The sequence below is a fragment of the Balaenoptera borealis genome (genome assembly GCF_965194805.1).
Source record: "Balaenoptera borealis genome assembly, chromosome: 4".
Classification (NCBI taxonomy): Eukaryota; Metazoa; Chordata; class Mammalia; order Artiodactyla; family Balaenopteridae; genus Balaenoptera; species Balaenoptera borealis.
This window is the reverse complement of record NC_138861.1, coordinates 85,351,536-85,378,781: the sequence shown is the minus strand read 5'-3', so window position 1 is coordinate 85,378,781 and position 27,246 is coordinate 85,351,536. Positions and strand designations below refer to the sequence as shown.

General features: G+C 36.8%; 1 protein-coding gene across 6 annotated transcripts in view; it reads left to right on the top strand.

The window, feature by feature from the left end:
* The window catches only part of NSUN7 (NOP2/Sun RNA methyltransferase family member 7), a 373,856-nt gene that overhangs the window by 329,984 nt on the left and 16,626 nt on the right, over positions 1-27,246 (top strand). For 5 of the 6 annotated variants that reach the window (XM_082390570.1, XM_082390569.1, XM_082390571.1 and 2 more), the window contains 3 exons: positions 4,046-4,189; positions 10,064-10,165; positions 11,936-12,053. In XM_082390570.1, the coding sequence (XP_082246696.1) occupies positions 4,046-4,189; positions 10,064-10,165; positions 11,936-12,053 (364 nt within the window). The remainder of the gene's footprint in view (positions 1-4,045; positions 4,190-10,063; positions 10,166-11,935; positions 12,054-27,246) is intronic. The other variant, XM_082390572.1, reaches the window with a different exon arrangement.

The window sequence follows — 27,246 nt, the reverse complement described above, 5'->3', positions numbered from 1 at the left end:
AATGAAGTTGGACCCTTACTTCAAATCATATACAAAAATTAACTCAAACTGGATCAAGGACCTAATTATAAGAGGTAAAACTATAAAACTTCTAGAAGAAAACACAGGGGTAAAACTTTGTGACTTTGAATTTGGCAGTGGTTGTTTAAACACCAAAAGCACAACAAAAGAAAAGATAAATTAAAGTTCATCTAAATGAAAAGCTTTTGTTCTTCAAAGGACACTATCAAGAAAGTGAAAAGACAACCCACAGAATGGGAGAAAATATTTGCAAATCATATATGTAATAAGGGACTTGTATCTAGAATATGTAAACAATAATAAGACATATATCACCATTTAAAAATGGGTAAAGTATATTAAGTCAGCTCTTCAAGAAAAAAGTTTATAAAACAATTCAGTTATCAGTAATGGACAAGGAGATATTACTACAGATCCTAGAGACATTTAAAACATAATAAAAAGATACTATGAGCAAATTTGAACATTTAGATGACATTGGCATATTACTGGAACAACACAACTTACCAAAACTGACAGAAGAAGAAATAGAAAATCTGAATACTCTTGTATCTATTAAGATCTTAAAATTAGTGGATATAAATGTCTATTAAATTCATAATTGAAAATCTCCCCACTCAAAGCAAAAAATTTAAAAACCTTTAGTCCTTTAAGGAAGAAATAAATAATACTCTTTCAGAGAATAGAAAAAGAAGGATTACTTCCCAGTTAATTTATAACCTTGATATCAAAAACTTGAAATGGATATTAAAGAAGGAAAATTATAGGCTAGTGCCACTCATTAGCGCATTTGTAAAAATAAGTGTTAGCTAACTGAAATAAGTATTAGCAAACTGTATTTAGAAATATATAAGAATAATAATACATTATAAATAAGCTGGATTCTAGGAATACAAAGTTGGTTTAACTCTTAAAAATCAATTTATGTGGTCATGTTAATAGGAGAATAATTTTATGGTCATCTCAATAGATGCAGAAAAGAAATTTGATAAAATTTAACACTCATTCATTATATATATACACAGGAAATATCATACTTGATGGCATGTTTAAAGCTTTCTGGTATCAGGGATTAGATAAGCATGCCTGCCATCACCACTTCTAATCAACATTGTACTGGGAATCATAGGCAGTACAGTAAGGAAGGAAAAGAAGAAATAGAAGATATAAAGATTGGAAAGGAAGAAATAAAATTGTCTTTAATTTATAGGTGACATGATTATATATGTGGAAAATACAAGGTAATCTATAACTAAACTATAGATTTCACGTATGCCTTTTTTAAATTAATTTTTATTGGGGTATAGTTGATTTACAATGTTGTGTTAGTTCCTGCTGTACAGCAAAGTGAATCAGTTACATGTATGACTTTTGCAGTGTTGCTAGATACAAGGTCAGCATACAAATTCAGTTTCCATACACCAAAAACAAAAATTTGAAAATGAAGCAGATACCTTTTACAATGAACAAAAAAACGTAAAACATTTAGCAATACATCTAGTAAAAGATGTGTGAGACCTCCTCATAAAACTTATGGGACATTATTGAAAGAAAGAAAGAAGACCTAAATAAATGGAAACAACAGACCATGTTCATGAATTGAAATACTAAATGTCATAAAGATGAGTTTCCTCTCCAAGTTGATCTGTATAGATTCAATTCAATCCTCTTGATGCTACAGGATATTAAGGAAGAGAAGGTCTTTTTAGTAAACGGTGCTGGGAAAAAAATGACTCCTGCTTCACACCATCTACACAAATCTAGAACCTAGAATGTATTATAGGAGAAAACTTCTTGACTGGGGTTGGTAAAGATTTCTTAAACAGGGCACATAAAGCACTCATCATAAAAGAAAAGATTGATAAATTGGACTACAGTAAAATTTTTTAAAATTTAAGGACTTCTATGTGTTAAGAGAGTACAAAGGCAAACTGTAGAGAGAGAATATATAAACTGATGAAGAGTTTTTTTTGCCCAGTGTACAAAGAATTCTTACAAATTAACAATAAAAAAGACAGCCCAATTGGAAAATGTGCAAGAGACATGACCAGGTATTTCACAAAAGGGGATATACAAATACCAAAAAAACTTATGTAAAAGTACCTTAACCCCATTAGTAATCAGGGAAATGCAGTTCAAATCACAACTTACCACCACGTATCCACAGAATGATTAAAATTAAAAAGATGGCAGTACCATGTGCTGGCAAGGTAAGGAGCATTAGGAATGCTCAAACACTGTTGGTTGGACTGTAAATTTGAACAGTGACTTTGGAAAACTAGCATTAATCACTGAAATTGAAAAAAATACATGCCCTATGATCCAGCGCTTCCAGGTTTATTACCCCTTTGAATTTTTACCTAGTTAACCAGAGAGAATAGGAACCACTGGGTAACCAAGCAGTAGAGGAAGGGAAGTTTCTTCTTTTAGAAGCATTCCAGGTGATAAATGAAAAAGGGAAGACGGAAGTAGAATATGATTATTTTGCAACCCCTTTGCTGGTACCATAAAGGCAATTTAATGGATGAATGTGATGCCACTTGTGAAGTAGTTTTGTGCTCCCCACCCACCAAGAAAAAAAAAGAACTTGAATCTAATTAAGCTCTAAAGATCCAGCTACTAATAAACTACACTTTAGGAAAGTAATTAGCAAAATCCAGACTGTGGGAAACTCTAGTAGTACCAAAAAAACATGTTTCATTAAGAAATAAATGGTAAGAAAAAATGGAGAGGGTACCTATAAACAAAAAGAAATTTAAAATAAGACATCAACTAATTGCAATGTATGTACCTTATCTAAATCCTGATTTAAACAAACTGTAAAAAAAAATTTGACAAGTGTGAGACTATTGGAAAATTTGAGCCACGATTGTATGCCATTATTATTTGATGATAATAAGGAATTACTTTTTTAAATGTATGGGGTTGTATTTTTAAAGAGGTTCTTATCTTTTAGAGATATATGGTGAAATATTTTATAGATTCAAAATAATATGGGGGAGTGGAAGTGGGTGCGGATATAGATGAAACAAGAGTGGGCATGAATGGTTCGTTGTTGAAGCACCATAACGGGTACTTGAGAATTTATTACATATTATGTCTATTTTTGACATAATATGTTTAAACTTTTACGATAAAACGTTAAAAATAGGGGAAAAAAGAAAAAGGCCCACTTGATTAAAAATTTTTTTTCAAAAGGACAGACTAGAAAGAGGGAAGAATTGATCAGACAAGAGAAGGGTTGGGTAGGGCAATTTCAAGAGCGACTCCTCAGCAGATGAGGGGAATGGGAGCCATTGCAGAAGTGAAGGGGTGGCCCTAAGATAGGGTCACAGATAGTTATAACCTGAGGGAAGGCAGACACTCTTAAATTATAAGGTTCCTGAGGACCTTTAGACTGTGCCTAAATAAAAATTATAAAATGCTAGATGAAAATATAAATGCTAATAAAAATTTTTTTTCTGGGAAAAATAGAATATAAAAGGGGTTAAAAAATGGGAAGGGGAGAAACCAATACTGAGCATTTGCTGTATACTAGGCACCATGCTAAGCCTAACTACTTTATCTCAATCTTCACTACAATTAGATGAGGTGTGGGCATTATTATCCCATTTTACAAATAAGGAAATTGAGGCTTAGATTAAGTCACACAGATAGTAAATAGTGAAGTTGGGAGTCAAACTTGGGTATTTTTGCCTCTAAAAGCCATTTCCCTCCACTATACCATACTGCTTTAAATGGAATCTGAAGTTCAGAATGGAAAATTTAAATTATATTTTATGTAGAAGATATTTAAACTTCAAAATCATTCTCTCAAGTAAAGGAGAAAGAACTCTATTAAGAGAATTCACGTATTAACTTTAGGATGTTATCAGAAAATAATCCTCTTTTCTGACTGCATTAAAATGACTTTTTGTGGGGTTGAGGATTTAAAAATGAACAATGATAAATAGATATAATTACATACTGCATTAAGATTTTTAATTAATATTTTTACATATATTTTCTGTGTTTTTTCTCCCAGATATTGAAATACTTCATGAGACATTTATTAACCTTGAATCAAAGGATCATAGGTTACAGAAAGTTAAAGTGATTCTGCTGCTACCTCGTTGTTCAGGACTGGGTGTTAGCAATCCAGTAGAATTTATTTTAAATGAGCATGAAGGTACTTGCTTTAACTTTTAATTTCTAAATTATTGAAATTTTAATATTTTTTAAATGAAATTATTTAAAATCATTAAGATGACATATCAGATACATCTGATTAATGAATAACTACCATATGTAAAGCACTTAATATGGATAAAGTATTTTACATCCATTACCTCATTTAATCTTTATTATACCAGTTCTGTGAGATATGGGCAAGGGGAATATTCAAAATGTTCAATAATTAGAGTGATGTAGGCAATCAGAACAGATGCCAGTATGCTATTCTGGCATATACCAGAGCTCAAAATATAGGCATTAACATTTATCAGCATTTTATAGATAAAAAAACTGAGACTCAGAAAGATTCATTCATTTTTATAAAGTCACATAACTAGTTGGTAAGAGAGCTAGGATTCAGATTTAGATCTGCCTGACTCTAGAGTCTGTGCTCCAAGATGATCCCAATTAAATCATGATTAGACTATTTCAAACTCAAGACTTCTTTAACCCCCAGTATGTATGTTTTATGATACGAATATCTCAGATTAAATATTCTGAGAATATTTTATTTGCTTCTTTAATAAATTAAGAAATATTATTTAACATTAACATTTATTGAGCACTTATGTATAAGGCGCTGAACTAAATACTTTGCTTGGATTATTTCATCAAATCCTCACAAGAACTCAATGAATTGGTTACTCATTATTTCTCTTTTATAAATACGGAATCTGAGGCTCAAGAGAGGTTGAAGCCTCTCAGAGTCTTTTGACTAGTAAGTGTCAGAGCCTGGATTCAGACACTACTGCTCTGACTCTAGCCCTTTGAATCATGCTCTTAATCACAGTGTGTTAACTGAAATTGCTTCTTACTCTAATCCCTTGTTTATAGTGAAAGGCATAGATACGGTTAACTAGAATATTAGACAAAGAAGACATTCCACCAACATTCAGAATATGTTGAGTAACTGTTTTCTATTTCTAGCAAGGACAGAATCTAAAATGAAGAAAAAGTAATTGAGGGAAAGAAACTAATATTTATGGAGCGCAACTATGCCCCAGTCAATATCTAGGAAGTGTTCATGCATTTTAACTTAATATTCACAATAACTTTGTGAGGATAGTGTTATTTAATTATCTCTGTTTTATAAAGGGGAAAAAAAACCCCAAGATTCAGACAAAGTTAGCAAGTTGCCTGAGGTCATGTAGCTAGATTCAAAGCTGGGATTCAAATTCAGATTAGTTAGCACATTCCACTATACTACACTATAGAAAGCATTCCACTATACTACACTATAGAAAGAATTCCACTATACTACACTATAGAAAGAATTCCACTATACCGGTGGTCCCCAACCTTTTTGGCACCAGGGACTGGTTTCATGGAAGACAGTTTTTCCACGGACTGGCGGTTGGGGTGGGGGGATGGTTTCGGGATGATTCAAGCACACTACATTTTTGTGCGCTTTTTTTTTTTTTAAATTTTAAAATTTTATTTATTTATTTTTGGCTGTGTTGGGTCTTCGTTGCTGTGCACGGGCTTTCTCTAGTTGTGGCCTTGTGGTGCGCGGGCTTCTCATTGCAGTGGCTTCTCTTGTTGCGGAGCATGGGTTCAAGGCATGCAGGCTTCAGTAGTTGTGGCACACGGACACAGTAGTTTTGACTCGTGGGCTCTAGAGTGCAGGTTCAGTAGTTGTGACGCATGGGCTTAGTTGCTCCGCTTAGTTGCTTAGTTGCTCTTAGTTGCTTAGATCTTCCCGGACCAGGGCTCGAACCCGTGTCCCCTGCATTGCCAGGCTGATTCTTAACCACTCTGCCACCAGGGAAGTCCAGCAGGCGGATTCTTAACCACTGCGCCACTAAGGAAGTCCTTATTGTACACTTTATTTCTATTATTGTTACATTGTAATATATAATGAAATAATTATACAACTCACCATAATGCAGAATCAGTGGGAGCCCTGAGCTTGTTTTCCGGCAACTAGATGGTCCCATCTGGGTGTGATGGGAGACAGTGACACCCGAAGTGTGTTGCTTATGTCCAGTCTACTCCATAAGATACAGCTTAATTGTCACTTGCCACTCACTGATAGGGATTTTTTTTTTTAACATCTTTATTGGAGTATAATTGCTTTACAATGGTGTGTTAGTTTCTGCTTTATAACAAAGTGAGTCAGTTATACATATACATATGTTCCCATATCTCTTCCCTCTTACATCTCCCTCCCTCCCACTCTCCCTATCCCACCCCTCTAGGTGGTCACAAAGCACCGAGCTGATCTCCCTGTGCTATGCGGCTGCTTCCCACTAGCTATCTGTTTTACGTTTGGTAGTGTATATATGTCCATGCCACTCTCTCACTTTGTCACAGCTTACCCTTCCGCCTCCCCTTATCCTCAAGTCCATTCTCTAGTAGGTCTGTGTCTCTATTCCGTCTTGCCTCTAGTTTCTTCGTGACCTTTTTTTTTTTTTTTCCTTAGATTCCATATATATATGTTAGCATACGGTATTTATTTTTCTCTTTCTGACTTACTTCACTCTGTATGACAGACTCTAGGTCCATCCACCTCACTACAAATAACTCAATTTCGTTTCTTTTTATGGCTGAGTAATATTCCATTGTATGTATGTGCCACATCTTCTTTATCCATTCATCTGTTGATGGACACTTAGGTTGCTTCCATGTCCTGGCTATTGTAAATAGAGCTGCAATGAACATTTTGGTACATGACTCTTTTTGAATTATGGTCTTCTCAGGGTTTATGCCCAGTAGTGGGATTGCTGGGTCATATGGTAGTTCTATTTTTAGTTTTTTAAGGAACCTCCATACTGTTCTCCATAGTGGCTATATCAACTTACATTCCCACCAACAGTGCAAGAGGGTTCCCTTTTCTCCACACCCTCTCCAGCATTTATTGTTTGTAGATTTTTTGATGATGGCCATTCTGACCAGTGTGAGATGATATCTCATTGTAATTTTGATTTGCATTTCTCTAATGGTTAATGATGTTGAGCATTCTTTCATGTGTTTGTTGGCAATCTGTATAACTGATAAGGATTTGATATAAGTCTGCAAGCAATTGATTTATTATGCTCTCTGTGCAGTCAGACCTCTCTGCTGATGATGATCTGCATTTGCAGCCGCTCCCCAGTGCTAGCATCACCACCTCAGCTCCACCTCAGATCATCAGGCATTAGATTCTCATAAGGAGCGCGCAGCCTAGATCCCTCGCTTGTGCAGTTCACAGTAGGGTTCACACTCCTATGAGACTCTAATGCTGCCCCTGATCTGACAGGAGGAGGAGCTCAGGCGGTAATGTGAGTGATAGGGAGCGGCTGTAAATACCGATGAAGCTTCACTCACTCGCCCACTGCTCACCTCCTGCTGTGTGGCCCAGTTCCTAACAGGCCACGGACCACTACTGGTCCATGGCTGGGGGTTGGGGACCCCTGCACTATACCACACAATTTTTAACTGGGCTTATACTGAACTATGTGGAATTCTGTCTTGCTACAGAAAATTTCTTTCCAAGACTAACCAACTCAGATGGGAGTATGGTAGACTGAGAGAATTCCCACACTAACTTTGGGAAATGATCAAAGAAGAATTAGATTTTGAAAGAAGAGGGGAAGAAATAGCTGCAGCTACAATAAGCATTCCAGTTAAGAGAACTAGAGCTTAGAACTACTGTGAGACTCTGGCCTTCTCCTGGGTCATCTTGAAGTAGGAATGCAGAACAAAATAAACCATAGGTAAAAATCATTTAGAGGCTGGGGTGTGGGTGAAGCACAAAGGGAACTACAAATGACAAAAAGAGGGAAAGTAAAAAGTTTCCTAGGGCTTCCCTGGTGGCGCAGTGGTTAAGAATCCGCCTGCCAATGCAGGGGACACGGGTTTGAGCCCTGGTCCGGGAAGATCCCACATGCCACGGAGCAACTAAGTCCGTGCGCCACAACTACTGAGCCTGCACTCTAGAGCCTGGGAGCCACAACTCCTGAAGCCCATGTGCCTAGAGCCCGTGCTCCACAGCAAGAGAAGCCACCGCAATGAGAAGCCCACACACCGCAACAGAGAGTAGCCCCCACTCACCACAACTAGAGAAAGCCCGCGTGCAGCAACGAAGACCCAACGCAGCCAAAAATAAAATAAATAAATAAATAAATTTATTAAAAAAAAAAGTTTCCTAGATATTGGTAATATTTTGAAATCCTTGAAGAGATGACCGGATAAGCCAAGAAGTGGTCTTTGGCAAACCTGGAAAAAAGGAGGGTTTTGAAGGAAACTGTACTTTGATGAGGTAATAGCCAGAGCAAATAAGGAACTGCTAACCTAGTGATTATGGTAGAAATATTAGCCATAAATTTAGTGGGGATGAATCCAAAAGACTTAGATATGTGAGAAATCATGAATTAGTTTGAAAAACAATTTAACATTGAAAAACATTACAACCAATTTTAGAATGTTTATCATAAAAATTATCATATTTGAGGAATGTATGAAGTCGATCTCTGCTAACAACTTGGAATTATTTTAAAATGGGGTGAAAAAGGTAAGCTGATATGGTTTTAGAGTATAATAATGGGTAAATAGTCCTTTAAAAAGTGATGAAAGAGAAAAATGTGAAGTGTAAAACTAAATTGGGAAGAAATGGAGTTTAATTAACCTTTAGTGATATTACTGGAGTGGGGAATAGCCAAATATATGGTATAAATAATTGGCTTTCATACTGCAGGGAGTTACTGAGAGGCAGAATAAAACAGGGGTTAGAAGGTTGGTCAGATTGCCAAGCTAGAACCTGGCTCTCAACTAGTAGCTAAGTGACCTTAGACAAGTTGTTTAATGTATGCTTGAACAGTTTTTTCAATGTTAAAAGGGATAATAATGCTTCAAGGGGTTGTTGAATAAAATAATCTATATAGAGTAGTATTCAATATATCTTAGTTAATATTACTGAGAAATATGTTAAAAATAGTTTCAGAAATTTAAAGACTTACTATAAGAATTTCTTTCTTTTTATTAATTTTATTAATTTATTTTTGGCTGCATTGGGTCTTCGTTGCTGCACACGGGCCTTCTAGTTTTTTCTTCGAAAATTTCTTTCAGTAAGTTAGTGTTTTTAACTGACACTTAGTGTATCCTTTTGTGTTCTTTCTTACTCAGATCTGACTATAGCCCATCAGTTTCTACCTTGGAAAATAAATCTTTTTTCCCTCTATTAGTACCCAGACTGACTGTATTCTGTTTTTTATACCTAAATGACTTATTTTGGCTGGTTGGATGACTATATCATAAGAACTTGGAGAAAAAAGGAAAAATAATATTAAAACTATGCAAAATTACCTTTATCAATTCAGTTTTTAAGTATTTTTACAATACTGCCTATTTATTTATTTATTTTAAAAAATTTATTTTTATTCATTTATTTTTGGTTGGGTCTTCGTTGCTGTGTGCAGGCTTTCTCTAGTTTCAATGAGCGGGGGCTATTCTTCATTGCGGTGCACGGGCTTCTCATTGCAGTGGCTTCTCTTGTTGTGGAGCATGGGCTATAGGCACGTAAGCTTCAGTAGTTGTGGCATACAGGCTTCAGTAGTTGTGGCTCACGGGCTCCAGAGCACAGGCTCAGTAGTTGTGGTGCAGGGGCTTAGTTGCTCCACGGCATGTGGGATCTTCCCGGACCAGGGCTTGAACCCGTGTCCCCTGCATTGACAGGTGGATTCTTAACCACTGTGCCTCCAGGGAAGTCCCCTGCCTATTTATTTTTAATAAATATTTTCCATGAAAACTGTCATTAATAGGGAAAATGATTAAAATATTAAATAATGTGATAATAGCAATATATGAAAAACATCTAATAGTGATATATTTAAAAGCATTTATTTCCTTTTAGATACAGGTTTACTTAAAGATTTCTCTCAAGGAGGCCCGTCAGAAGATAAACTTCATATTCTTGCTCAACAGCAATATGAACAGCTAACACATGCAATGAAATGTAAGTTTGTTATCAGTGTAATCTGAAAATATGTTGTAAATCTTAGAAACATTAATACTTCATTTATCTATTATATTCAGGCAATGATGTGTGAACCATAAGTGAATTTTTCGGAACACTCAGTTCCTTCAAATAACAAAATATTTATTTTTACCAATTTAATTCTCAAAAATATATGCTTTACTATCTTTTTAAACATAGGTTAGCAAGAATAATTTACAGTTTTCTTTAATGCTGAAGTAAAATAATTACATACATACATTGTTGTACAGTTTCATCTTCTTTATTTCTTTTCTTTGGCTTCTTACTCGATGTAATTTTTCCGTTGTCATTGTACCTGCTCCTAACTCTTCTATAATCCCAATTTTAATCAAACTCTTACTTCTCTTAGTACTAAAAACAGAACAGAGAGATGCAATTACAGATAAAGCCTAGATCTCTTTAAGTCTGAGTAACAAGGCTCTTTAAGTATTTATATTATTGCTTCAACCACTGCATTTAGATTTTGAGTACCATTTAGATTTTGAGTACCAATGCCCTTCCACACATAGATATGGAAATCTAGAAGTCTCTGAGAAATTATATAAACTTTTATTAATTCAGTGCATGTTTATCAAATGCCTGCTCTGGGTCAGATATTAAGCTGGTTGTTAGGGATATGAGTGTGGATAAATCCTGACCTCCAAAGGCTCAAAGGTAAGTATAGGGCATAGATGATTTAATATATGAAGATATAGCATATGGGAAGTAGAAATAAGGCAAAATAGGAAACACAGAGTTCTGCCCCTTTAATTGATGTTATTAAAAAATATTAATTTGAATATGATAGTATGTATATGATCTATGAAATGAGTTGATTGGAAGATGAGGAAGTTGGTAAATAATGCATTTTTAAACTTCTTTCTCTGATTACTCTATTTAAAATTGCAGGATAATCTTTTGAAACTAACTGTCCTCCGTATCTGCTTTGATGTGCTCTATAGCATTTGTCACTTCCTAATGCTGTGTGTGTGTGTGTGTGTGTGTGTATTTTTTTTTTTTTTTTTTTTTACTTGGGCTGTGCCACTGCGTGGCTTGCAGGATCTTAGTTCCCCAACCAGGGATCGAGCCTGGGCCTCTGGCAGTGAGAGCGCTGAGTCCTAACCACTGGACCACCAGGGAATTCCCTAATTTTCTTATTTATTTATGTCTTATGTCAATGAAACATAGAAAATAAGCTCCCTGGGGCAGGGATTTTTGTGTGTGTATATTGAATGGTGAGAACAATGCCTAGCACGTAGTAGGTGCTCAGTAAGTGTGAATAAGTGAGCGAGTTGCAGGTAGTAATATTACCTCATTTTACAGTTGAAGAATTGGAGAGTTAAGTAATTTTCGCAGGTTCATACAGCAGTAAGTTACAGAATTGGGATTCACGTTTAAGTCTGTCTGTTTCTAGAGTCCTTTTAACTAGTTACGTGATATGGCTTGTGGAAGAATAGCTGGAAGTGTCAAGCTTATGGTAATCTGCAGTATTTATTTGTTTGTGTTTGTGATTAGGTTGGTCACATTGATTAGATTTCCATACAATCCAGTTAGATTTACTTTATTTATTTATTGGCCACAGACTACATTACTAATACATGCTTTAAAGGGGAGCCATGCAAGCATCTATAGAAATAATTCCCATCAAAACCATGTGGTATTAGTACAGACAGACGTTTGAAAACATAACAGATTTGTTTAGGATTGTTAATGGGGTCGTTATATTAATTCCATCTTCTTTAAATGTAGTTACTAGAGCTCAAGCAGTTGTTTACTGCACATGTTCAGTTTATCCAGAAGAAAATGAAGCTGTTGTTAAGAAAGCACTGGAATTTCAAGACCACGGGACTAAAGTACAATCTTATAGGTAAGAAAGGAAGGATTCTTCTAAACACCTCAACCAAATGTTTTTGAAAGTGAAAAATTTTGATTTTCTGAGTTAGAAGTAGAAGACTTTTCAGTTCCTTTTTATTAGACTTTAATATGACCAAATAGCCTAACTTCTTACAACTTTAAAGTAGGTTCTGTAAAGCCTTTACAATGGCTTGACATGTGCATTCTCTTGTACACTAAAAGATTCTTGTTTCTGTTGTTATTGTTAAATAAGGCTAAAGGCATTTGGGTGTTGACTTGATTGATTTCTGGATAAATTGAGTATAAACTTTATACCCTGAGTTTTAGATACATCTGTGCTTCAGTAGAAGAAAAGTAAGAGTATAAAATAACCTTAGAAAATAGAGAGAAAATTGGATGTTTATTATCTGAAAACATGTGTTTCTTAGACCCATTTAGCCTTTGGCACCCACAAAGACTAAGATAAGAATAGCTTGAATAACCATAGAAGCTTCTGGGTAAAATGCTATAATAAACTAGAGGTAGAGAAGAAAAACAGTAATACTCCATCCAAACTCTGGACATCAAGATAAGGAGTATATTTAAGATTACTATATGATACCAATTAGTTCTTCAAGACTGTGACAATTAGTAAGGTATTTTAAAATGTCTCCTATTTTTTACTTATTTCTCCTGTTCTGAACTTTTCCTGTAGTTCTTATAGTAGCATCTTAATATGTATATGGTTTGCTCTCTCCTTTTAATTTGATGTTTTTCCTTTGCCAGTTCACAGGTGGACATGTTTGTTAACCACATCCATATTTCCCTTCTTACTTTACTTCCTTATTTAGTAATTCTTGTTGGTAGCTAACAGCCAACCTTTTTTCTGCCAGCTTCTCAACACAGCATTAACTAAATCTCCATCTATTGGCAAAGAGAATTATTGCAGGTATATGACCAAAATCATTAGTGTGGATGACTCTTGATTTGTCTGTCAGGGATAAAGTTCTAAGAATGTAATATGGCAAAAATAGAGGAACATCTCCACACCCTCTCTAGCATTTATTATGTGTAGACTTTTTGATGACAGCCATTCTGACCAGTGTGAGGTGATGCTTCATTGTGGTTTTGATTTGCATTTCTGTAATAATTAGCGACATTGATCATCTTTTCATGTGCCTACTGGCCATCTGTATGTCTTCTTTGGAGAAATGTCTATTAAGGTCTTCTGCCAGTTTTTTGATTGGGTTGTTTGTTTCTTTGTTGTTAAGTTGTATGAGCTGTTTGTATATTTTGGAAATTAAGTCCTTATTGGTTGCAGTGTTTGCAAATATTTTCTCCCATTCCTTAGGTTGTCCTTTCATTTTTTTAATGGTTTCCCTTGCTGTGCAAAAGCTTGTAAGTTTGATTAGGTCCCATTTGTTTATTTTTGTTTTTATTTCTATTGCCTTGGGAGACTGATCTAAGAAAATACTGCTACAATTTATGTCAGAGAATGTTTTGCCTATGTTCTCTTCTAGGAGTTTTATGGTGTCAAATCTTATATTTAGGTCTTTAAACCATTTTGAGTTTATTTTTGTGTATGGTGTGAGAGAGTGTTGTAATTTCATTGATTTACATGTAGCTGTCCAGCTTTCCCAATACCACATCAACAAGTCTTCAAGAGAGACTGTCTTTTATCCATTGTATATTCTTGCCTGTGTTGTCAAAGATTAATTGATCATAGGTTTGTGGGTTTATTTCTGGGCTGTCTGTTCTGTTCCACTGAACTATATGTCTGTTTTTGTGCCAACAGCACACTGTTTTGATTACTGTAACTCTGTAGTATAGTCTGAAGTCTGGAGGGTTATGCCTCCTGCTTTGTTCTTTTCCCTCAGGATTGCTTTGATAATTCCGGGCCTTTTGTGGTTCCATGTACATTTTAGGGTTATTTGTTCTACTTCTGTGAAAAATGTCATGGGTATTTTGATAAGGATTGCATTAAATCTGTAGATTGCTTTGAGTAGTATGGCCATTTTAAAAATATTAATTCTTCCAATCCAAGTGCATGGGATATCTTTCCATTTCTTTGAATCATCTTCAGTTTCTTTATCAAAGTTTTATAGTCTTCAGCATATAGGTGTTTACTGCCTTGATTGAGTTTATTCCTAGGTATTTTTTTTGATGCAGTTTTAAACAGGATTTTTTTTTTACTTTCTCTTTCTGAAATTTCATTGTTAGTGTAAAGAAATGCAACAAATTTCTGTATATTAATCTTGTATCCTACTACCTTGCTGAATTCATTTATTCTCATAGTTTTTGTGTGGAGACTTTAGGGTTCTCTATATAGTGTATCATGTCATCTCCAAATAGTGACAATTTTACCTCTTCCCTTCCAATTTGGATACCTTTCATTTCTTTTTCTTATCTGATTGTTGGGGCTAGGACTTCCAGTACTATGTTGAGTAGAAGTGGTGAAACTGGGCATCCTTGTCTTGTTCCTGAATTTAGTGGGAAGGCGTTCAGCTTTTCAGTGTTGAGTATTATGTTGGCTGTGGGTTTGTCATAAATGGCTTTATTATGTTGAAATATGTTCCCCCATACCCACTTCTGTGACAGTTTTTATCAAGAATGGGTGTTGAATTTTGTCAAATGCTCTTTCTGTCTATTGAGATGATCATGTGGTTTTTGTCTTTCCTTTTGTTAATGTGGTGTATCACATTGATTGATTGCGTATATTGAGCTGTCCTTGCTACCCTGGAATGATTACAGCTTGATCATGGTGTATTATCCTTTTTATGTATTGTTGGATTTTGTTTGCTAATATCTTGTTTTGAAGATTTTTGCATCTATATTCATCAGAGATATTGGCCTGTGGTTTTCATTTTTTGTAGTGTTTTTGTCTGGTTTTGGTATCAGGGTGATGGTGGCTTCAGAATGAATTCGGGAGTGTTCCCTCTTCAATTTTTTGGAATAGTTTGAGAAGGGTAGGTATAAGTTCTTTGAACATACTAACAGATACAAAGGGAGAAACTGACAATAATACAATAATAGTAGACCTTAACACCCCATTGACATCAATGGACAGATCATCCAGACAAAAAATCAGTAAGGCAACAGAGGTTCTAAATGACACAATAGATCAGTAGGACTTAATTGATATCTACAGAACACTACTTCCAAAAAAGCCAGAATACAGATTCTTTTCAAGGGCACACGGAATATTCTCTAGGATAGACCACATACTAGGTCATAAAAAAAAACCTCAACAAATTTAAAAGGATAGAAATTATTTGAAACATCTTATCTGACCACAACAGTATGAAACCAGAAATCAACCACAGAAAGAAAAACAGGAAAAGAATGAACACATGGAGATTAAACAACATGCTACTAAGAAACCAATGGGTCAACAATGAAATCAAAGAAGAAATCAGGAAATGCCTCAAGACAAATGAAAATGAAAACACAACCTTACAAAATCTATGGGATGCCCACCCACTGGTGGTTGAAGCTGGGTCCTGGGGTTAGTGCTGGACTACTGACATCAAGAGCCAGGTCCTGGAGTCTGGTTGCAGGGCCCAGACATCCCAGAGCTGATATAACATGGCTGGGGGTGAGGCAGGGAAGGGGAGCAGATCCTGACACAGTTGGGTACAGAGTCTGGGGTGTCCTGAAGCTTCTGTTGGCCTGTTAGTGGGCAGGGCCAGGGCCCAGCTGGTCCCAGGGCAGGGTCTGGCCTGGTCTGGACAGGATAGGTTTTCAGGCTGTGGGATTGTGGTTTTCTTGCATCTGGTGTCTGCCCACGTTGGGTCAGCCTGGTCCAGAGGCTAGAGCAGGCAAGGCCCAGAGGATTCTGGGGCTGGTGCTTGCTCACTGGTGGTTGGAAATGGGCCCTGGGCCCTCTATTGGGCAGGGCCTTGTCCAGAGGCGGATATGGAGGTCTTTAGGCAGTCTGTCTGCTGATGGGTGGTGCTGTAGCCCACCCAATTAGTTGCTTGGCCTGATTTGTCCCAGCACTGGCACCTAAAGGCTGTTGGGTTGGGTGGGGCCAGGTCTTGGTGCTAATGAGCTAGAGAGAGGATTCCACAATGGTGTTTGCCAGTATTAGCATCCATGTGGTAGAAGGAACTCCCAAGAATGGCTGCCACCAGTGTCTGTGCACCCAGGGTGAGCGCAGCCGCCCCTCACCTCTCTGAGAGACTCTCCAAGACCAGCAAGTAGGTCTGGCCCAGGCTCCTATCAAATTACTGCTTTTTCCCTGGGTTCCAGAACATGTGAGCTTTTGTGTGTGCCATTTAAGAGGGAAGTCTCTATTTCTCCCAGTCCTGTGGGACTCCTGAAATTAAGTCCCACTGGCCTTCAAGGCCAAATGCCCTGGGGCCTTGTCTTCCTGGTGCCGGACCCCCAGGCTGGGGAGCCTGACATAGCGCTCATAACTGTCACTCTTGTGGGAGAACCTCTGCAATATAATTATTCTCCAATTTGTGGGTCACCCACCTGGGGTTATGGGACTTAGCTGTATTTCAAGTCTGCCCCTCCTACCTGTCTTGGGGCTCTTTCTTTATGTCTTTAGTTGTAGAAGATCTTTTCTGGTAGGTACCAGACTTTTTCATCAATGGTTGTTCTGCAAATAGTTGTGATTTTGGTGTGCTCTTGAGAGGAAGTGAGCTCAGAGTCTTCCTACTCTGCCATCTTGGCCAATCTTGGTCACTGTGGTTTTGATTTGAATTTTCCTGGGAACTAGTGATGTTGAGCTTCTTTTCATGTCCTTAGTAACCATTTATATATCTTCTTTGGACAATGTATTCAGGTTCTTTGCCCATTTAAGAACTGTATTACGGGACTTCCCTGGTGACACACTGGTTAAGAATCCGCCTGCCAAGGCCAGGGACACGAGTTTGAGCCCTGGTCCGGGAAGATCCCACATGCCGCGGAGCAACTAAGCCCGTGTGCCACAACTACTGAGCCTGTGCTCTAGAGCCTGCGAGCCACAACTACTGAGCCCACATGCCACAGCTGCTGAAGCCCACGTGCCTAGAGCCCATGCTCCGCAACAAGAGAAGCCACCGCAACAAGAAGTCTGCACACTGCAACGAAGAGTAGCCCCTGCTTGCTGCAACTAGAGAAAGCCCGCGCGCAGCAACGAAGACCCAACGCAGCCAAAAATAAATAAATAAAATAAATAAATTTATTTAAAAAAAATTTGTGTTACAGTTGGCCTTCCATGTCTGAGGGGTCCACATCTGAGGATTCAACCAGCTGCAGATTGAAAATATTTGGGAAAAAATTCCAGCAATTTCCAAAAAGTAAAACTTGAATTTGCTGCAACTATTTACATAGCATTTACATTGTATTAGGTATTATGAGTAATCTAGAGATAATTTAAAGTATACAGGAGCATGTGCTTAGGTTATATGCAAATACTACACCATTTTATATAAGGTATTTGAGCATCTGTGGATCTTGGTATCCAAGGGGTGCCCTGGAACCAATCCCCCTCATACCAAGGGATGACTGTATTTGTCTTTTTTATTGTTGAGTTGTAAGACTCCCTTATATGTTCTGTATATCATACCCTTATCACATATATAACTTGCAATTATTATCTCCCATTCGTGGGCTGTCTTTTTACTTTCTTGATAATGTCCTTTGATGCATAAAAGTTTATAATTTTGAAGAAGTCCGATTTATTTGTTTTTTATTTTATTGCTTGTTCTTCAGGTATCATATCTAAGAAACTGTTATTTAATGCAAGGTCATGAAGAATTATGCCTATGTTTTCTTCCAACCATTTTGTAATCTTAGCTCTTACGTTTATGTCTGTCATCCATTTTGATTAATTTTTGTATATGTTATGAGGTAGGGGTCCAACTTCATTCCTTTGCATGTGGATATCCAGTTGTCCCAGCACCGTTTGTTGAAGAGACTATTCTTTCTACAGTGAATGGTCTTGGCACCCCTGTTGAAAATCAGTTGATCATAGATGAATGGGCTTATTTCTGGCCTCTCAATTCTGTTTCATTGATCTGTATGTCTATACTTATGCCAGGATCGTAATAAGAGATTTTTAAAATCACTAATGGATGCCTAGTTTTATCAAAAGCCTTTGCAGCATTTAATGATACAATCAAATGTTTTTTCTCATCTGACATTTTAACATGGTGGTGAATTAATGCTAAATATTTTCTAATAGTGAACAGTCTTTGAGCTTGAGGGCTAGGTACTGATAGGTTGTATTCTGTGTTTTGATTTTCTGTTACTAGTAAAGGTGGAGTATAGGGAAGATAAGCAGTGCATGAGTGGGATTGGATTGCTCTTCTAGCCTTGGTGCGCATTAAGATAATCAGTAATCACATACACCTGGCTTCTGATGGGTACTTTGCCCACTTAGTCTCTGTTGTTTCAGGATCTTTATTCTCATTGCTCTCAGTGAGCCCAGTTCTATAATGGCCTCTCCTACTGTCAGCCCTGGCCTAGGGAGGGAAGCCACCAGTGAACTTATGAGTGCTGCTAGTGCCCTCCCAGCAGCACACTCCTTGTTGCTCTGATAAAATGTGTATCTTCTGGGCCCTCCTCTCAACATAGTCCTCTGGAGAGTTCTTGAGCCCTAATAGTACATCCACTGAAGCAAGCTCACTCCTCTGAGGCTTCTAATCCTATCTTCCACTGTCTGCCATGACAGTCTGGCATTTCTCCTCACTAAATGTGAGCCATTGTGTATTAGTTTTCTATTTATGCTTAAGAAATTACCACAGATGTAGCAGTTGAAGACAGTACCTGTTAATTAACTCAGAGTTCTGTAGGTCAGTTGTCTAGATGGCATGGATGGATTCTCTGCTCAGGATGTCAGCCTGATGAATTCTTTGCTGGAGACTCTGGGGGAAAATTTGCTTCCAACCTCACTCTTGTGGTTGTGGGACTGAGGTCCTTGTTTCTTTGCTGGCTATCAATCCAAGATTGCTCTCTGCTTCTAGAGACCACATTCATTCCTTGCCACTTGCCATTCCTCCATCTTCAAGCCAACAATAATGCATCTTACTCTGCTCCTGCTTTGAATCTCTGATTTCTTCTGTCTCTAAGCTGTAGACCTGGATGGCTCCTGTGATTAGGTCAGGTCCACTGAGATAATACCCATAGCTTAAGGTTAACTAATTTGAGACCTTAATTACAGCTGCAAAATTCCTTTTTCCATGTGTATTATTTGCCTGAGCTGCCACAATAAATTATCCTAAACTTGTTGACTTGTAACAACAGAAATTTATTCTCTCACAGTTCTGGAGACCAGAAGTCCAAAATCAATTAGTTGGCAGGGGTGATTCCCTCTAGGGCCTCTGAGAGGGAATCTATTCTGTGACTCTCTTCCAGCTTCTGGTGTTTGTTAACAATCCTTGGTGTTCCTTGGCTTGTAGCTTCATCACATCAATCTCTGCCTCCATCGTCATGTGGTCTTCTTCTCCTGTGTGTCTCTGTATATCCTCTCTTCTTGTAGGGACACCAATATTGGACCTAGGGTTTATCCTACTCCAGTATTAGCTCCTTTGCTAAGACCCTATTTCCAAATAAGGTCACATTCTGGAGTTTTGGGTGGACATGAATTTGGTGGGGGGAACACTATTGAACCCACAATAGTCCACTCTCTGGCCCCCTAAAATTGATGTCTGTTTCATACACAAAATACATTTATCTCACTCCAGCATTCTCAAGTCTTCACCCATTCCAGGATCAATTCTAAATCCAAAATCTCATTTAAGTATCACCAACTCAAAAATTCCCAAATGTCATCATCTAAGTCAGGTATGGGTTGGACTCTGGGTATTAACTTATTTTATTATTCAAAGAAATGGACTGTAAGTTGGGGTTTGAAGATAATTTTGTTATGCAGGGACAATTTCTGTATGGTAACTTTACCAGTATTGATTATGGATTATTATTACTATTAGAAAAGATAACATGTATGTAGCTAAAATATATCATGGTCTATTAAATAAATATTTGTTGAATATCTACTATATACCAGGCACTCTTCTAGGTGCTAGATATATCTAACTGACAAAAATCCCAACCTTACATTGGTAAGAAATAATTATTTTCAGTGAGTATTCTTTATTTAATATATAAGTGAATTATTTATTTTGATGCTTTCTATTTGTGTAGAGAACACTGACGAATAGGCCTCAGAAATTCAGTCTGTTGGTTACAAGGTTGGTAAGAGGAGTGACTAGCTGTGTAGAACCTACACAGCTATTATATTTCAGCTTAGTTCAGCACAAACATTTTATTATGCACCACTATTGGCCAGACTCTTTGGCATGTCATTTGAGGTCATGTGTGTCTGCCCACATCCTAAGTGACCTCTACATCCTCTTACTCACTCTCTGCCTCAGCCACGTGGAAATACTTGCTGTTCCCTGAACATACATCTTCATGACACTTGTGCTTTTGTTCATGTTCTTCTCTCTGTCTAGAATCCCGTCTTTGCCTTATTGGATACCTACTTATTCTTCAAGACATAGCACCAATGCTCCTTCCTCTGTGAAGTCTTCATATTTGCTATCTCCCATGGCCACAATTAATTGTACCTTGTTCTGTACTCCTACATAATTTTGTCTCTACTTGGCTCAGCATTCTTACGTGGTCTTCTTTATATTATTGTATACCAATTAGTTTCTCCAACTAAATTGTAAACTATTTAAGAGAGCTAATATTTTATTTATGTGCTTTTCACAAAGTAGGCAAATGAGTGAATAAATATAAATTTGAAATGGTTTTAAACTTCAGAATATAACATACAAAATTATTAATAAGAGTTCCTGATACTTTAACTTTTGTGGAAAATTATTTATTCCTTTGATTAAATGTTTTATTTATAAAAGCATGAGACTATAACAATTACTGTTTATGAATGAACCATTTACTATTGAATGAAAAATTAAATATTAAATATAAAAACTAAAATTTTAGTTTAAACATATTAGTGATTAGAGATTTTTGTATTTCTGACACAAAGTCTTTGGTATGTACTATCTTGAACACCACATAAGTCATCTGTTAATCTCAAAAGTGATTGAGAAGAATAATGTAGTGATAGGCCATATTTTTATATTGTAATTGTGCAAAAAGTAACCAAAAGAAGGAAGTCGTACTTTTTGTATTCTGACATGTGGAGGTAAAGGATTTTTTTGGATTATACGTTTGTGATTACTATACATATTTACCTGTTTTGATAATGGAAGCCTTTTTATTAACATATTAGTGACTTGGGGAAGAGTTTTTAATATGTTGAAAGGTTGTTCTTGGCATAGTTGTTTAAAGATGGGAAACTTGGGAAGTATAATAAACTATGAGCTAATGTGAAATACTAGAGCTTTTATTTTATAATAGTATTGTACTGCTTTGACATTCTATTATTCTATTCTTTTTTTTATTGACGTATGGTTGACTTTACAATGTGTTAATTTCTGCTGTACAGAAAACTGATTCAGTTATACATATATATACATTCTTTTTAAAAAATATTCTTTTCTATTATGGTTTATCACAGGATATTGAATATAGTTCCCTGTGCTATACAGTAGGACCTTGTTGTTTATCCATTCTATATATAATAGCTTACATCTGCTAACCCCAGCTTCCCACTCCATCCCTCCCCCACCCCCCTTCCCTCTTGGCAACCACAAGTCTGTTCTCTATGTCTATGAGTTTGTTTCTGTTTCATAAATAGGTTCAACTGTGTCATATTTTAGATTCCACATATAAGTGGTATCATATGGTATTTGTCTTTTTCTTTCTGACTTCACTTAGCATGATAATCTCTAGCTGCAAATGGCACTATTTTGTTCTTTTATTTTTTATTTTTTGGCTGCGTTGGGTCTTCGTTGCTGCCCGCAGGCTTTCTCTAGTTGCAGTGAGTGGGGGCTACTGTTCGTTGCGGTGCGCGGGCTTCTCATTGTGGTGGCTTCTCTTGTTGTGGAGCACGGGCTCTAGGTGCGTGGGCTTCAGTAGTTGTGGCACACGGGCTCAGTAGTTGTGGCTCGCGGGCTCTAGAGTGCAGGCTCAGTAGTTGTGGCACATGGGCTTAGTTGCTCCGTGGCATGTGGGATCTTCCCGGATCAGGGCTTGGACCTGTACCCCCTGCGTTGGCAGGTGGATTCTTAACCACTGCGCCACCAGGGAAGTCCTATTTCGTTCTTTTTTATGGCTGAGTAGTATTCCATTGCATATATATGTACCACATCTTCTTTATCCATTCATCTGTCAGTGGACATTTACGTTGTTTCCATGTCTTGGCTATTGTGAATAGTGCTGCTCTGAACATAGGGTGCATGTATCTTTTTGAATTATAGTTTTGTCTGGATATATGCCCAGGATTGGGATTGCTGGATCATATGGTAATTCTGTTTTTAGGTTTTTTGGTTTTTTTTTTTTTGACTGCGCCACACGGCTTGTGGGATCTTAGTTCCCTGACAAGGGATCGAACCCGGGCCCTCAGCAGTGAAAGTGTGGAGTCCTAACCACTGGACCGCCAGGGAATTCCCTTCTATTTTTACTTTTTTAAGGAACCTCCATACTGTTTTCCACAGTGGCTGCACCAACTTACATTCCCACTAACAGTGTAGGAGGGTTCTCTTTTCTCCACACTCTTTCCAGCATTTGTTATTTGTAGATTTTTTTAATGATGGCTGTTCTGACCGGTGTGAGGTGGTACCTCAAGTAGTTTTGATTTGCATTTCTCTAATAATTAGAGATGTTGAGCATCTTTTCCTGTGCCTACTGGCCATCTGTATGTCTTCTTTGGAGAAATGTCTATTAAGATCTTCTGCCAATTTTTCGATTGGGTTGTTTGTTGTTTTGTTTTTGAGTTGTATGAGCTGTTTGTATATTTTGGAAATTAAGTCCTTGTTGGCTGCATTGTTTGCAAATATTTTCTCCCATTCAGTAGGTTGTCTTTTCATTTTCTTAACGGCTTCCCTTGCTGTGCAAAAGCTTGTAAGTTTGATTAGGTCCCATTTGTTTATTTTTGTTTTTATTTCTATTGCCTTGGGAGTCTGACCTAAGAAAACATTGGTACGATTTATGTCAGAGAATGTTTTGCCTATGTTCTCTTCTAGGAGTTTTATGGTGTCATGTCTTATGTTTAAGTCTTTAGACCATTTTGAGTTTATTTTTGTGCATGGTGTGAGGGTGTGTTCTAACTTTATTGATTTACATGTGGCTGTCCAACTTTCCCAGCACCACTTGCTGAAGAGACTGTCCTTTTCCCATTGTATATTCTTGCCTCCTTTGTCAAAGATTATTTACCTGTAGGTGTGTGGGTTTATTTCTGGGCTCTGTATTCTGTTCCAATGACCATATATCTGTTTTTGTGACAGTACCACACTGTTTTGATTACTGTAGCTTTGTAGTATTGTCTGAAGTCTGGGACAGTTATGCCTCCTGCTTTGTTCTTCTTTTAAAATTTTATTTATTTATTTATTTATTTATTTATTTATTTATTTATTTATGGCTGTGTTGGGTTTTTGTTGCTGTGCGCAGGCTTTCTCTAGTTGTGGCGAGTGGGAGCTACTCTTCGTTGTGGTGCACGGGCTTCTCATTGCAGTGGCTTCTCTTGTTGTAGAGCACAGGCTCTAGGCACACGGGCTTCAGTAGTTGTGGCACTTGGGCTCAGTAGTTGTGGCTTGTGGGCTCTAGAGTGCAGGCTCAGTAGTTGTGGCACACGGGCTTAGTTGCTCCACGGCATGTGGGATCTTCCCAGACCAGGGATCAAACTCGTGTCCCCTGCATTGGCAGGCAGATTCTTAACCACTGTGCCACCAAGGAAGTCCCCTCCTGCTTTGTTCTTTTTCCTCAGGATTGCTTTGGCAATTCTGGGTCTTTTATGGTTCCATATAAATTTTAGAATTATTTGTTTTAGTTCTGTGTAAAATGTCATGGGTAATTTGATAGGGATCGCATTAATTCTGTAGACTGCTTTGGGTAGTATGGCCATTTTAACAATATTCTTCCAATCCAAGAGCATGGGATATCTTTGTTTCTTTGAATCATCTTTAATTTTCTTTATTAATGTTTTATAGTTCTCAGCATATAAGTCTTTCATCTCCTTGGTCAAGTTTATTCCTATTTTATTTTTTTGGTGTGATTGTAAAAGGTATTGTTGTTTTACATTCCCTTTCTGATATTTCATTGTTAGTGTAAAGAAATGCAACTGATTTCTGTATATTAATCTTGTATCCTGCTACCTTGCTGAATTCATTTATCAGTTCTAGTAGTTTTTGTGTGGAGTCTTTAGGGTTTTCTATATATAGTATCATGTTATCTGCATATAACAGTTTTACTTCTTCGCTTCCAATTTGGATACCTTTCATTTCTTTTTCTTGTCTGATTGCTGGGGCTAGAACTTCCAATACTATGTTGAGTAGAAGTGGTGAGAGTGGGCATCCTTGTCTTGTTCCAGATTTTAGTGGGAAGTCTTTCAGTTTTTCACCATTGAGTATTCTGTTGGCTGTGGGTTTGTCATAATTTTGCTATTATGTTGAGATACGTTCCCTCTATACCCACTTTGGTAAGAGTTTTTATCATGAATGGATGTTCAATTTTGTCAAATGCTTTTTCTGCATCTATTGAGACGATCATGTGGTTTCTGTCTTTTATTTTGTTTGTGTGGTGTATTATATTGATTGAATTGCATTTGTTGAACCATCCTTATGAACTTGGGATGAATCCCACTTGGTCGTGGTGTTGGATCTTTTTTATGTGTATTGGACTCGGGTTGCTAGTATTTTGTTGAGAATTTTTGCATCTATATTCATCAAAGATTTTGGCCTCTAATTTTCTTATTTGGTGGTATCTTTGTCTGGTTTTGGTATCAGGGTGATGGTGGCTTCATAGAATGTCTTTGGGAGTGTTCCCTCCTCTTCAATCATTTGGAAGAGTTTGAGAAGGATCAGTAAAAGTTCTTCTTTGTATGTTTGGTAGAATTTGCCTGTGAAGCCATCTGGTCCTGGACTTTTGTTTGTAGAGGGTTTTAAAATTACAGGTTCTATTTCACTTCTAGTGATCAGTCTGTTCAAATTATCTGTTTCTTCTTGATTCAATTTTAGTGGGCTCTGTGTTTCTAAAATCTTGTCCATTTCTTCTAGGTTGTTGAATTTGTTGGCATATAATTTTCATAGTATTCTCTGACCGTTTTTTTTTCTTTTTTGTATTTCTGTGGTATCAGTTGAGATTTCTTCTTTTTCTTTTTTTTAAAATAAATTTATTTATTTTTATTTTGTTATTTATTTTTGGCTGTGTTGGGTCTTCGTTGCTGCGTGAGGACCTTCTCTAGTTGCGGCAAGCAGGGGCCACTCTTTGTTGCGGTGCATGGGCTTCTCATTGTGGTGGTTTCTCTTGTTGCGGAGCATGGGCTCTAGGCACGCGGGCTTCAGTAGTTGTGGCTCGCAGGCTGTAGAGCGCAGGCTCAGTAGTTGTGGCGCATGGGCTTAGTTGCTCCGTGGCAAGTGGGATCTTCCCAGACCAGGGATCGAACTCATGCCCCCTGCATTGGCAGGTGGATTCTTAACCACTACACCACCAGGAAAGTCCCTCCTTTTTCATTTCTTATTTTGTTTATTTGGGTTCTCTCTCTTTTCTTCTTGGTGAGCCTGTTCAGAGGTTTGTCAATTTTGTTTACCCTTTCAGCGAACCAGCTCTTGGTTTTATTATTTTTTTTCTGTAGTTTTTTAATCTCTATTTTATTTATTTCCCCTCTGATCTTTAATTATTTCCTTCCTTCTGCTGACTTTATGTTTTGTTTGTTCTCTTTGTAATTCTTTTAGGTGGTAGGTTAGGTTGTTTATTTGAGGTTTTTCTTGTTTCTTGAGGAAGGCCTGTATCACAATGAACTTCTAAGAACTGTTTTTGCTGCATCCTATAGATTTTGTTTGGTTGTGTTTTCATTGTCATTTGTCTCAAGGTATTTTTTAATTTCCTCTTTGATTTCATCATTGACCCACTGTTTTTTTAATAGCATGTTTTTTAGTCTCCATGTAGTCTTTTTTCTCATTTCTTTTTCTGTGGTTGATTTCTAGTTTCATGCCATTGTGGTCAGAAAAGATGTTTGAGATAATTTCTGTACTCTTCAATTTGTTGAGGCTTGTTTTGTGCCCTAGTATATGGTCAGCCCTAGAGAATGTTCCATGTGCACTTGAAAAGAATGTGTATTCTGGTTTTTTTTAGTTGTCATGTCCTGAAAATATCAGTTAAGTCTAACTGCTCAATTTTATTTTATTTATTTATTTATTTTTATTTTATTTTATTTATTTATTTATTTATTTATTTATCTGGTTACTAGGGCAACAGAGCCTTACTGGAAGTGGTGTTCTAGGTTGTAAATTAGAATGGAATGTGCGAGGAAAAAGCCCTTTAAGTTTATGTCTCATTACTTTTTTTTTTTTTTTTTCAGAATACCGTACCTTCTATTTTTACAAGATATAAATAGACTGACACCAAGCATTGTACATGGATGACCACAACAAAAGCAACAATGATTGCAATTACCAAACATGAAACACACTCATACTATGTCATAATATTGACATTCAGTCCAGTAATCCTCCACTGTAACAGCTCCTTTACTTTGCAGTGAAAATTGATTTGTATATTCTTTGCCTCTGAGTCCTTGTGGGATTTTTTTTTTTTTAATTCAGACAGAAAGTCACAAAAATTATACTCATCCTCATCAGTTCACTCAGTCCCATGTGGTTAATTTTTTTTTTCATCTTGATCTTTTGTTAGCACTTTTATGAGTTCATCAGTTTTTCATTAGAGTTCTGAAAATGCTTATTCATTCAGTTCAGCAGTACCAGTCAGTTACCAGAAACCTGTACTTGTCAGAGTCTTTTCCATGAATTTCTTGAAGATGAAACCCTTTTATAGGAACATATTTGCAAAATCATCAGAGTACGCCCAGAACTGTCTGTAAATGACAAAAGACTTAAAAATGACCACGGTTAAAGATTTGATGAAAGTTCATAATAATGCAGTTGACAAGAAAATTAGTTATTTCTGAGATATACATTTTAAAGTAATAACTAGGATTATTACTTATAACATTATACCAGAACATATAAGATTTTTAGAAATTTCATGTAATGTCTGAAACATTTATATTAACATATTTCCATACATATTTCCATACAAATACAAATATAAGATTTTTAGAAATTTCATGTAATGTCTGAAACATTTATATTAACATATTTCCATAC